We start from the raw sequence: 11,154 nt of genomic DNA on the forward strand, positions 1-11,154 counted from the left end.
GGCATGGAGCTTTGAATCTGATAAATTATTAAGGTGAATATTAAGGTAGACAGCATCGACAAAGTGGCATACTGCGGAAATCGTTAGAGGTATCCCTTTACAGACCCAGTCTGGCGACAGGGTCTTCATCTCACGATGGCATTTCCTAAAAAAAAGCTGTAACTGGTTTCTCGAATCCAACATTTGTCTTTGCAATACGATACTCAAAACATTGTGATAGCAAATTTTACCGGTCAAATTAGATTCCTACCCTAGAGCGAATGGATTATATAAACTCGTGGGTTGTAACAATGAGCAGAACTGCGAGTGTAGAACATTGGGCTTTTCCGATTTCGAGATATACTCAATAAATAATATTCTTTTAGCTTTTAAGTTATTGTGAAATTTATACTAATTACATGCAACCGCTGTATCGGACTACGATAATACTCCCAATTGTGCAATATACTAAAGCAGCAGCCTAATATTATGACTTTCTTCAACAACACTACAGCGCAGAACGCCAGTCATGCAGCCTCCACACCACCCGGCTGGACTCCACTACTATTAACGTCAACAGTCATTGCCTGTGCATGCTTCCTCTTCAATGTCATCGTATTAGTTGTGCAGCTCCTCCCGCAAACCCGGTTCACATCCTTTACCAACTACCTCATCGCTATCTCCGTCGGGAATGTTTTATGGTTAATCGGCGTGCGCCCGCTGTCCATTTACAGCGCGGTCACGGGCGTCTGGCCCGGCGGCTATGCCGTGTGTGCAACGTTCTCGTATTTCCAGTTTGTGGAAAGCCAAATCCCCGTGTTCGTCCATGTTCTCATATGCATCAACCGCGTGTGGGCGATCACTTATCCCGTCTCATACCGCCGACGTCACAACTTCAAGATGGCAGTTTTATCATGTCTGGCAGTGTTGGCATACGTCCACGTTCCGCAGTTTGCCAGGTTCGTATTGGAATACTTTTATTACAGTCCACCGGTTAAGCCCACTGACTGCCAGCCCGGTGCCGGAGGATACTGATTTGGCGACGCATCGATACCGTACTCCATCGCGCCGTTCCTGTGTTCTGGTTTAGCTATTCATGTTTATATCATTTTCAAACGGTGGCAAAGGCGCGAACGGCAGGTTATAAATCCAGCCGGCGGGTCAGAAAGGTCACCAGGGATGGTGCCCCGTTCGACAGTTAAGCGACGGCAACGGTAAGTGAAGCCCTTCGTTATTCTGACTGCTACGACAATAACGGTTCTCCTCACCTGGGTTCCTTCGAATGTTTACTTTGGGTTGATTTATCTGGGCTTTCGCATACCATATTGGGTAACTAATTTTCAGGCAATAATGTACCATCTGCAGATGCTTTTCGACCCTATGATATGGCTGGTCAGTCTACGATAAACGCCTCGTACTGTTTTTGTATGCGAAATTGTAATTACACTGTATATTGTGCGACACGTGTATCGATCGGAAATGCTGATATAAAAAATTTCCTTTTTAGTGGAATAATTACAAATAACTATAAATTACGGGAGATGACAGGTTCTGTACTCCTTGTCTTATTTAATTTACGGAAAAGCATGTTCAAATCTGCTTTCGGCTAAATGTTGTTCATACGTTTTGCGCACATTCTTCGATTCGAGTCACTGAGCAATCAGGTATTGTAAAAATGTGAAAAGCAGCGGTACGTGTTATGTTTCGCTTGTACATCGAGAACTGTTTAATATTATTATTTACGTAGTATGAGCTTGCACAAGTACACAGATGCTCTTATTATTCTCATAAATACATATTATTACAATGGCACATGTACAGTTGTACTACATACCAAACAGTTCTCGACCTATTGCATTGGCATTCAGCAACGGTGTATTCGATATTTTGCAAAACAAACATGCAACGCGCAAGAAACCTAGCAGACAAATTTTTACACAGCATGCAACTTTAATTCGTTGACTGTTCCTTTAAGCCTTTTCCTTTTTTCGGTTTCAGTAGAATAATTCCGGAACAACTATTACCTAAGTCTGTCCAGCGTCCAGGAGCTAGATTTCTTAAGCCAAATTCAAGCTTAAAATTATTTTAAGTCCTGTATTTCCAGCTTAAAATCACATAAACCGGTCAAAACTGTTTGCATGGCTGTAAGAGGGATGCAAGTCCCAGAACGGCATTTGGATGCTAACGTGGAGTTTCACCCGGTAGACATCCGACCACCCTCTCACCTTACATGGTGGAGCTTCCTGAATATTTAGCCAGTAGATCTCGATATATCAGAATACGAAAACCGAATGTTCCAGGTTTCCAGTTCTGCATAGTCGTTGTTATAACAATGATTTTATTGATTTTATATGACGCATTCGTTCTTGGAATCTACCGGTAATTAGATCTGTATCATTTCCTATCACAATATTTTGGGTGTCGTATTATACAGTGCAAGCTTCGATTCGAGAAACCAACTACTGTCTGTCTTCAGGAGATGCAGTCTTCCGATGGAATTGCCCTGTGACCAGACTGGATCTGTAAAGCAATACCTTTAACCATTTCCGAAGCATGCCATTTTGTGGGTGCAGTCTCCCTTAATAATTGGCTAAATAATTCAATTAGTTTGAAAGCATTATGCTGACTTCATCAAGCTTAATAATTTAAGCAGCCTAACAGTTTAATTAATCATTTTGTAAACATTATTGTAACTTCGCGGTGCTCATAATTTAATTAGCTTGATGTTTTAATCGGTTTATAAACATCATTAAATTTTTGTGGAAATTCCGTACGAAAAACTGGAAATTAGGCCTTTGCGCGTACAACAGGCCGGCGGCGCGTGATCGGCGCCATATGCGAAATCGAAGGTGTATGCCTCACCGGTTCGAGCTTCCGATAGGCCCGCTTCCACCCGACTGCCCCCGTTATTGCGTTGAGTAACAGAACAGCTGTGACAAAGTTTTTACGAAATTTATATTAGAGCTGCATGCAGGCGTTGTAACGAACTACGACATAATCTTCCCAACTGAGCAATACTATCGCAGAAGCTTAATATTATGACTTTCCTCAACAACACTACGGCGCAGAACGCCAATCAGCCAGCCTCCGCACAACCCGGTTGGACTCCATTACTATTAGCATCAACCTTCATTTCCTGCGCATCCTTTATCTGCAATGCCATCATGTTATTTCTGCAGTTCCTCCCGAACACCCGGGTCACATCCTTTACCATTTACCTAATCGCCATCTCCTCGGGAATGTTTTATGGTTAATCGTCGTGCGCCCGCTGGCTATTTACAGCGCGGTCACGGGCGTGTGGCCCGGTGGTCATGCCGTGTGTGCCACGTATTCCTATTTCCAGTTTGTTATCAGTCAGATACCTGTGTTCGTCCATGTTCTCATATCCATCAACCGCCTGTGGGCGATCACATATCCCGTCTCATACCGGCAACGCCATCACACCAAGATGGCCGTTTTATTATGCCTGGCAGTGGTGGCATACGTCCACGGTCCGCAGTTTGCCAGGTTCATATTGGAATTCTTTTATTACAGTACTCCGGTTAAGCCAACTGGCTGCCAGCCCGGTGCCGGAGGGATACTGATTTGGCGACGCATCGTTGCCGTGCTCCACCGTGCCGTTCCTTGTATTCTGGTTTTAGCTGTTTATGTTCATATAATTTTCAAAAGGTGGCTGAAGAAACGCGAACGGCAGGCTTTCAATCCAGCCGGTGGATCAGAAAGGTCACCTGGGATGGTGCGGCATTCGGCAATTACGCGGCGACAAGTGAAGCCATTCGTCATTCTTACTGCTACGACAATAACGGTTCTCATTACCTGGATTCCTGCGAATGTTTACTGGGGGTTGATTTATCTGAACTTTCGGTTGCCATATTGGGTGTTTTAATTTAACATCGACGATTTTCTCTCTGCAAATGCTTTTCGACCCTATAATATGGCTGGTCAGCCTACGATAAACACCTCGTACTGTTTTTGTACTCGTAGCCGAAATTAAATTATAATATTGTCCTATACGAGTATCGATTGGAAATGGTGAAAATATTGATAAGAAATCTCCTTTCTGGTGAATCGACGGTGTCGATCTTTGATAAAGCTATCCCCAAAGCCTTTATCAGAATTCCGAAAACCTTGAAAATTCACCACAATCCGTTGTTTTCTAATTGAGCACTTCTATAGGTATACACTACATGAACAAACCAAACATGTTTCGATCTCTACCATTAGCATTCAACATCGATGTATTCCGTGGTTCACAATCAGCATTTTGCACAACAAAAACGCAATGCGCACATGAAATGTCGTATTGTTAAAGAAACAATAATTCCTGGAACAACTAGTCAAGGTGTCCATGAGTTAGATTTCGCAAGCCCAGATTTAAATTAAAAGTTATTTCGGTTCTTTTAAGCTTTTAAAAGCCACATGAGCGGGTCAAAAACTGTTTGCAAAGCTGTGAGAATGATGCCGACGTGAAAAAACCAGACCGGCTTTTGGAAGACGGCGGACATCGGCGGGAAGCCAGCACATCAGCACGACATCGTCAGCACCAGAAACGGCCTGACCTTTCGTTGCCAGTCACCTGCACGCTTCCTTTTGAATCGGCGTGGCCTCAGTCCTGCTACAAGGATTCCATTAGCCTCAGTACCACTACAGTCCGCTTTGTTTGCTCCAGCGTTGGTTTCGTCGCAGCCGCGCGCCTTTTCTTCCAGCGCTTTAGTGTCATATACATATAAATTCCGATCACCAGCAACAGCGGAATAAACCGGTGCAGAACGATTGCCATGCGGGCTGCAGTAGAAGAAATCTTGGAAAAAAAAAGAAAACCGCACAAAATGGACGCAGGCCACAGTCCCCAGACACAGTAACGCCGCCGTCTTTTGTCCGTGATGTCGCCGGTACGATTGGAAGGCTCAAAGACGGCTCATCGAGATGAGGACGTGCAGGAACACTGGAATTTAATCAGCATGAACACAAATTGTCTGCAAATGTACCGGATGCAGACTGGTTGGCGGGCAGGCGCCATGCAGGGTGTTGACTCGCAACACCTCTAAACCGGGCAGGTTACTGAAGCAGATAAAAATCCATTAAGTAGTGATGGATGTGGCAATAATTGCAGCAGCACCATACCGATATTTAAAAAAATACTTTTGTAACAGAAGCGATGGCGGTGGCGGTAACTTCCCAGTATGGGATTCCAGCCGCCGGGTCGGATAGTGCCGGGCTGGGTGGCATTGATGCATAATTACCAGCTTCTATCGTCATTAAAGCGATTCCAAAACCGAATGTCTAACAAATACATTAGGAAAATGTTGATAACCGAACTCGAAATCGTTGCGGTGCGCTGGTATTTGCAGATACATGGCGATATTCACAAAATCTAATTTTCGCGCTTAGTCGATTAGCAGATGCAACCAATCACGTTAGAAACTGATCAGTCTGTTTTAATTGTTTCCTGAGAATTTTTGTTGTTTACATCTGAGTGGAGCCGGAATTTCGGGATCTGAGGATGTAATCCGAATGGACGATAAGAAAGGTATAAATTTACTTCCTATGTGAATTTCAATTAGCAGAAAAAAATATCAGCCTAAAGATGACGCACATGCCACAGCGTGTGATGTTAGGCTGCAGCTGTTGTCGAAATATTCCAGGCTTAACCACACTCCCTTTCGGCGCCAAATAATTAGACATTCAACGACAACTATCATGCTGTGTGACCTTCTCGACAACAGCAGGGGTTGCACCATGAACAGAAGAAAAAACTAACTAGTGATCACTTTGAGCGGAATTTGTGAAGAAAACTGGACTTATGACGCATGATGTTGCAGATATGAAGAGAGAATGATCCGGTCACTGCTGTTGAGTTGAAATGCATAAATGTCTTACAAATAATTATACGTAGGGATTAAGCCTGTTCAGTTAGGCGTCAGCAAAATCAGTTTCCTGTTTATGCTCAAGACTATAAGTGAAATACATGTCCCGCCTTCTCCCGTTCTTCGTTAAGCACGTCCTCCCCACAAGAGTTCAGTTTATGTGGTGTTCTGCCTACATTAATTTGCTCTTTCAGTTACAGACTTGCAGTTACCGGTTATGACCTAAGCAGGCTAATCCGAAAGAAGGTAAACCGTGCTTCTTTTAAAAGCTGCCCTGTATACGTGCTCCGGCACATTCGAAAGCTCAGCATTCAGCGTTACGAAACCAGTATACGCGACATCTGAGATTTTGCAAGTTAATTACAACTATGACATGTAAAAGTGTAGTGGTTAAAGGTCATCCTGACGTTGTTGCTATTTCAGGCACTTTAAAAGTGGCTGGCATTACTGCTTTCGCGGACCACGTACCTATTCCATACATCCGATCCCTCGCCTTCACTACTCTTGTAACAACTATCGTGCACCTTTTATCGCTTTCTGGAAAAAGTGACAGTGGCGTAAGCACTTGTGTAATCAAGCTTATTAACGTATAAACTCGATTAACAGCGTTGAAATCCGTAAAACGAGGCTAATTTGATCAGCTCATCATTGCATCAGCGGAATATAAGACGACGACCATGTGATGGATGTGGTGGAATGCTGGCATCAATTTCCTGATTTCCTACGACTAAATGTCACCGGATTTTGGAACATGCCAAAAGTATTTAACGGCCTGCTGCAGGACATGTGAAGGTCAGGTATTCCTTTTGCAAATACATTCTCGTAAAACCGTCTACATGGACGTTGACCTTTGATGCGAGTTCTCCAACTTTTCCATGGTGAACGGATCATTGAAAAATGAATTCTTCATACAACACCACAATTATCTTCAACACCACCCAGCCCGCATCCTCACCACCGGGCTGGACTCCCGTCCTGATCATGATGGCCCTCATTGCTGGTATCTCCTTCTCACTAAACTCCGTAATGCTCCTGCTGCAGTTCCTCCCGCAAACCCGTATCACATCCTTCACCGTGTACCTGATTGCCATATGCATCGGGAATCTCGGTTATTTAGGCATCGTCCGACCAATCGGGATTATGACCTCGGCAACGGGAGTGTTCCCCGGTGGTTACGCATTATGTATGTTCTACATGTACGTGCAGTTTATCATCTGTCAAGTCCCGGTACTGGTGCACGCTCTCATCTCCATCAACCGCTTTTGGGCGATCCGCTACCCGGTATCTTACCGGCATCGTCATCATAAAAAGATGTCCATTCTGCTCTGCGCCAGCGTGTTCCTGTACGTGCACTTGGTGCAGTTTCCCATGTTCATGGTGGAATACTACATTATCAGTCCAATCAAGAAAGGTTGTCAGTTGACCGGGGCAGCGTGGATGCCCTGGCGCAACGCCGATATTGTTCTGCATCGCTTCATACCGCTGATTCTGGTCATCGGGATCTACATCTACATTATTGTCAAGAAATGGAAAAAGAAGCGCACTATTGATCACCACGAAATGAGTGTGGCTTCCACGCAGAATGGCACTGCGTTTACGAAGGCTGATATTGTTGAAGACGATGATGAAAGAGCCGGCGCGAAGAAGCTTAAAGGGAAGAATTCCCGTGGGAATAAGCGGGCAGTTAAGCCTTTTGTCGTGTTAACGATGACCTCGGTTTCCGTGCTGCTGTGCTGGATTCCGGCGGATGTATACTGGGCGATGCTGTACCTGGGATTCCGCTTGCCCGCCTGGGCATACACAATTGTCAGTACTTTATACAGTCTGCAAATGATTTTTTGATCCTCTGATGTGGATGATTAGTCTGAAATAACCAAGGAACGCCATCTGCAGTTTTCATAACTTGTGCATTTGTTGATTATTAAAATTATAAGAATGACTTGTGTCTACTACTGAACGGCAAACCTTTTCAGTAACTCATATGAGCACGTTTCAGTTACATGGATCACAGATATTTAATGATGCGTTCCTTTAAATTTCTCACCAGTGTTTTCGTAACCTCTTGTCGCGCGCCGATTGAAACACTTGACATCTCTGGAAAAGGGTGCAGTTTATGGTGCGGGTAAAAATAGATAGGTTCATTGCGACCGTTAAATAAACCTCATTAATCGTTGAAAATTTAGGGTAGCGTATGCAGTGTGGTTCTGTAGAATCGGGGCCCGAGATGACGTATTGTGATGACGGTGTGCTTTTGCTTTCATTAATTTTCAAGCAAAAGCTTACAGTACAATATAGCGATGATATTTGTTCACTGTGCTGCTTTTATCGAACCCTTCCGTTCTTTGCGCTTTCGGGAAGAATGTTATTTCTTATACTAACTAAAAGCGCAAATTAAGGCAGATATGTATGTGCAATAATCAGTGCATTACTGGTAATTTCAAACGTGAGTATTGAATATCTTACTGGAATGGTTGGTTAAATGAAAGGTTTTATATGACAAGGTATACACAAATCTGGGACATTTTTCATGGAACTAATTACGCGATGTAATTCAACCTGCAGTGTTATCACGGACGACGTCACGAGGCAATACGAACAGGCATATACGACCTGTGCAATTCTCCTGTACCTCTAAAGTTCGAAGATAATTAAGTAAACGCTTAAAATAGCGGGTTCCCTTCTGTTCAGAGCAGTAGATTAGCTAAAAATGATGAAGCACAAAATAATTTCTAACCCATTATATAAAAGTAGAGCCCTCAGGTCAACTAATAAAATAATGTTAATTTCGGTATGATTTATCCACCACTTTACGAAACTACCAACCCAAAGCCTTGCAACCATTTATGTGTACGTGCCATAGGCAAAGAAAAGCACGATCAAGCGATTTCAACATTGCAGCGATATTACTGCATTCTCTCGCATTATCTCATGCTAAAAAGCCACATTAACGGATCGAATACGATTTGCACGGAATATAAAAACGACGTCACATTGTGCACCCATCCGGGCGGTGGCATGTTCACATAAACTAACGCCCAGTGCACATCAGCGGGTACCCAGCAGATTAGCATTAATCGAGGTCAAGGTTAACGACAAACGGTTTAACTTTGCGTCGCTTGATTCCGGACCGGTATCCAGTGGTTGGCGCGTAGTCTCCGGCATTTTTGTCAGCAACCATCGGCTTACTTGAGTTATCATTGGGATCCGTTGACTGGCGTGCGTCTCCGGCCTGTTCACCTACACGACCTTTCCTCCATCGTTTCAGCATGACGTAGACGTAAATCACCAGAATAGTTAAAAGTGGGATCATCCGGTGCAGAATAAAATCCACCAGCCGCCATGCCACGATGGCTCCCGCTCCCGGCTGGCAAGTGGTGTAATCTTTAGCCGGAGCATGGTAAAATTCCACCAGCATCACGGGAAAGATCAGGATGTGCACGTAGGCCATCACGGCGATACAGAGCAAAACAGCGACGTTTTTATTATGACGCTGCCGATACGACACGGGATGCGTGACCGCCCATAAACGGTTAACAGCGATCAGAACGTGTACTAGCACGGGAATCATGCTGACCACCATCTGGGAATACACGTAGAACGCACATACGGCTTGACCGCCGGGAAAGCGGCCGGTGACGAAATTGAGAAAACCAATGGTGCGCGTAGGCAGCAGAACGACAATGTTGCCGATGGAGATGCAGATTAAATAGATGGTGAAGGCAGTGACCTTGGTTTGTGGTAGCAACTGAAGCAGTAGTATCGTAACGTTCAGTACAACGGATATACAGGATAAACATAGTTGGGCGATTAACAGAGGCGTCCAGCCGTATGGCGTTACAATGGGCAGCGTAGTGTTAGTAAGATATTTTATTGTGGTGTTGCTGAACGCCAGGGCGTTCATGTTTGTCGCGCTCCTGGTCCGAAATAATGCAACAATATTTCAATGAATATGACTATTTAATTTATCCCAACTTACGAGAGCTTACATATAAACATCTGCTAGTTTAGCGACGACGATTTAAGAACAACAACAGATCAAATCCAAAGCAAGGTTATTTTGCTGCAATCAACAATAAACCAAGTTGGTGCCACGTGACAGTAATATTTTTATGTGAATCGAGACTTTCGAGTTATAATATGTAGAGAGTACTATGCTGCAGATTTCCGTGATCAGCATTTGCCTCCTGATGAAAGATCTGCAATGCGGCTTACTGTAACAAATACTAATAAGTAATAAGCAATATGTTTTAGCGGATAATGCACAGATAAAACGCCAGAGTGAACATTATGACCTTGTACTTTATGAATTACGTCTCGTCAGAACCAAATTACTGACGCAAATTAATGGCAATTTTCAGTTTCCTTGAAAGGGCATGTTGAATTCCAACTGCATGACAAGATTCAATTCTGCAAAACAGGATTATTGTTACTTAGGTCGCACGCAGTATCACATGCCCACCGGAAATTAAACGCAGTCTAAGCAAAATTTTACTGCGAACATATTTGTTTACGGGTAATACAAAATAATTATTCTCAAGAACAAAATTAATGTTGTGTCAAAGCATGTGATAAAGTTCCGAAACTATTTAGCGGTGTTATCTGTACCTGCTGTTGTACTGTAGTAGAGTGATCTCGAGCAACCGTGTTTCGTTATCGTGCCAAGTTCAAACACATGCGCTGTTGAAAATCGCTAATTAACGATGTTTAATTTTTTATCGTGTTTAGCATTAAAATTACCGAAAAAGTAGGTGTTTTAGTGGTGATTACGGCTATCATACCGAAGGATATATAAAGTAAATGAGCTACTGGAGTGAAATGACCTTTGCATAAATGAAAATAATTGCGCATGTAAATTACTATCAAAGATCAGTGAGAGAACTGCTCAAAAGAGAACAATTAGAGAACTGCTCAAAAGCCGCAGCTTGATTGCATAGTTAAGCACATACACATTCAATATCAGATTTATTTCGTTGCATAAAAGCGCGGCAGCGGTGACAATAATAAAATTCATAAACAGGAAGTGGCTCGAGAAAACCAAGCGCAACCTCATGCGATCGAAAATGCAGCAAATTTCACGCTTCGAGCATAAAATCCTAACGGATACTAAACAACCACATTAACGGATCAAAAACCATTTGGATAGAAGACAAGGTCCCAATTAAAGTGGCGACCCACCAAGGCGGTCGCGCGTTCATATAAATCATCGCCCAGTAGACATCCGGTGGAATCCAGCAGACGAAAACAGTAATGGATGTTAAAAGTCAGCACTAAATACGGTTTCACTCTCCGTCATGATTCATCGCGGAAT

At 43.4% G+C, this 11,154-nt stretch overlaps 3 protein-coding genes across 3 annotated transcripts; 2 read left to right on the forward strand and 1 right to left on the reverse strand.

Moving 5' to 3' along the window:
• The first annotated feature begins 468 nt into the window (after window positions 1-468).
• LOC129601534 (probable G-protein coupled receptor 19) lies at window positions 469-1,014 on the forward strand. Its single transcript, XM_055500373.1, has one exon. The coding sequence runs from the start codon at window positions 469-471 to the stop codon at window positions 1,012-1,014; it is 546 nt and encodes a 181-aa protein (XP_055356348.1).
• A 5,729-nt stretch (window positions 1,015-6,743) lies between these two features.
• Window positions 6,744-7,688, forward strand: LOC129601535 (alpha-2Db adrenergic receptor-like). The gene has a single exon (XM_055500374.1). It carries the CDS (start codon window positions 6,744-6,746, stop codon window positions 7,686-7,688), a length of 945 nt encoding a protein of 314 aa, XP_055356349.1.
• Window positions 7,689-8,916: 1,228 nt separating this feature from the next.
• Window positions 8,917-9,747, reverse strand: LOC129601536 (5-hydroxytryptamine receptor 1B-like). The gene has a single exon (XM_055500375.1). The coding sequence runs from the start codon at window positions 9,745-9,747 to the stop codon at window positions 8,917-8,919; it is 831 nt and encodes a 276-aa protein (XP_055356350.1).
• Between the last annotated feature and the right edge of the window lie 1,407 nt (window positions 9,748-11,154).

This window comes from Paramacrobiotus metropolitanus, unplaced genomic scaffold (assembly GCF_019649055.1).
Source record: "Paramacrobiotus metropolitanus isolate TYO unplaced genomic scaffold, Prichtersi_v1.0 Parri_scaffold0000248, whole genome shotgun sequence".
NCBI lineage: Eukaryota > Metazoa > Tardigrada > Eutardigrada > Parachela > Macrobiotidae > Paramacrobiotus > Paramacrobiotus metropolitanus.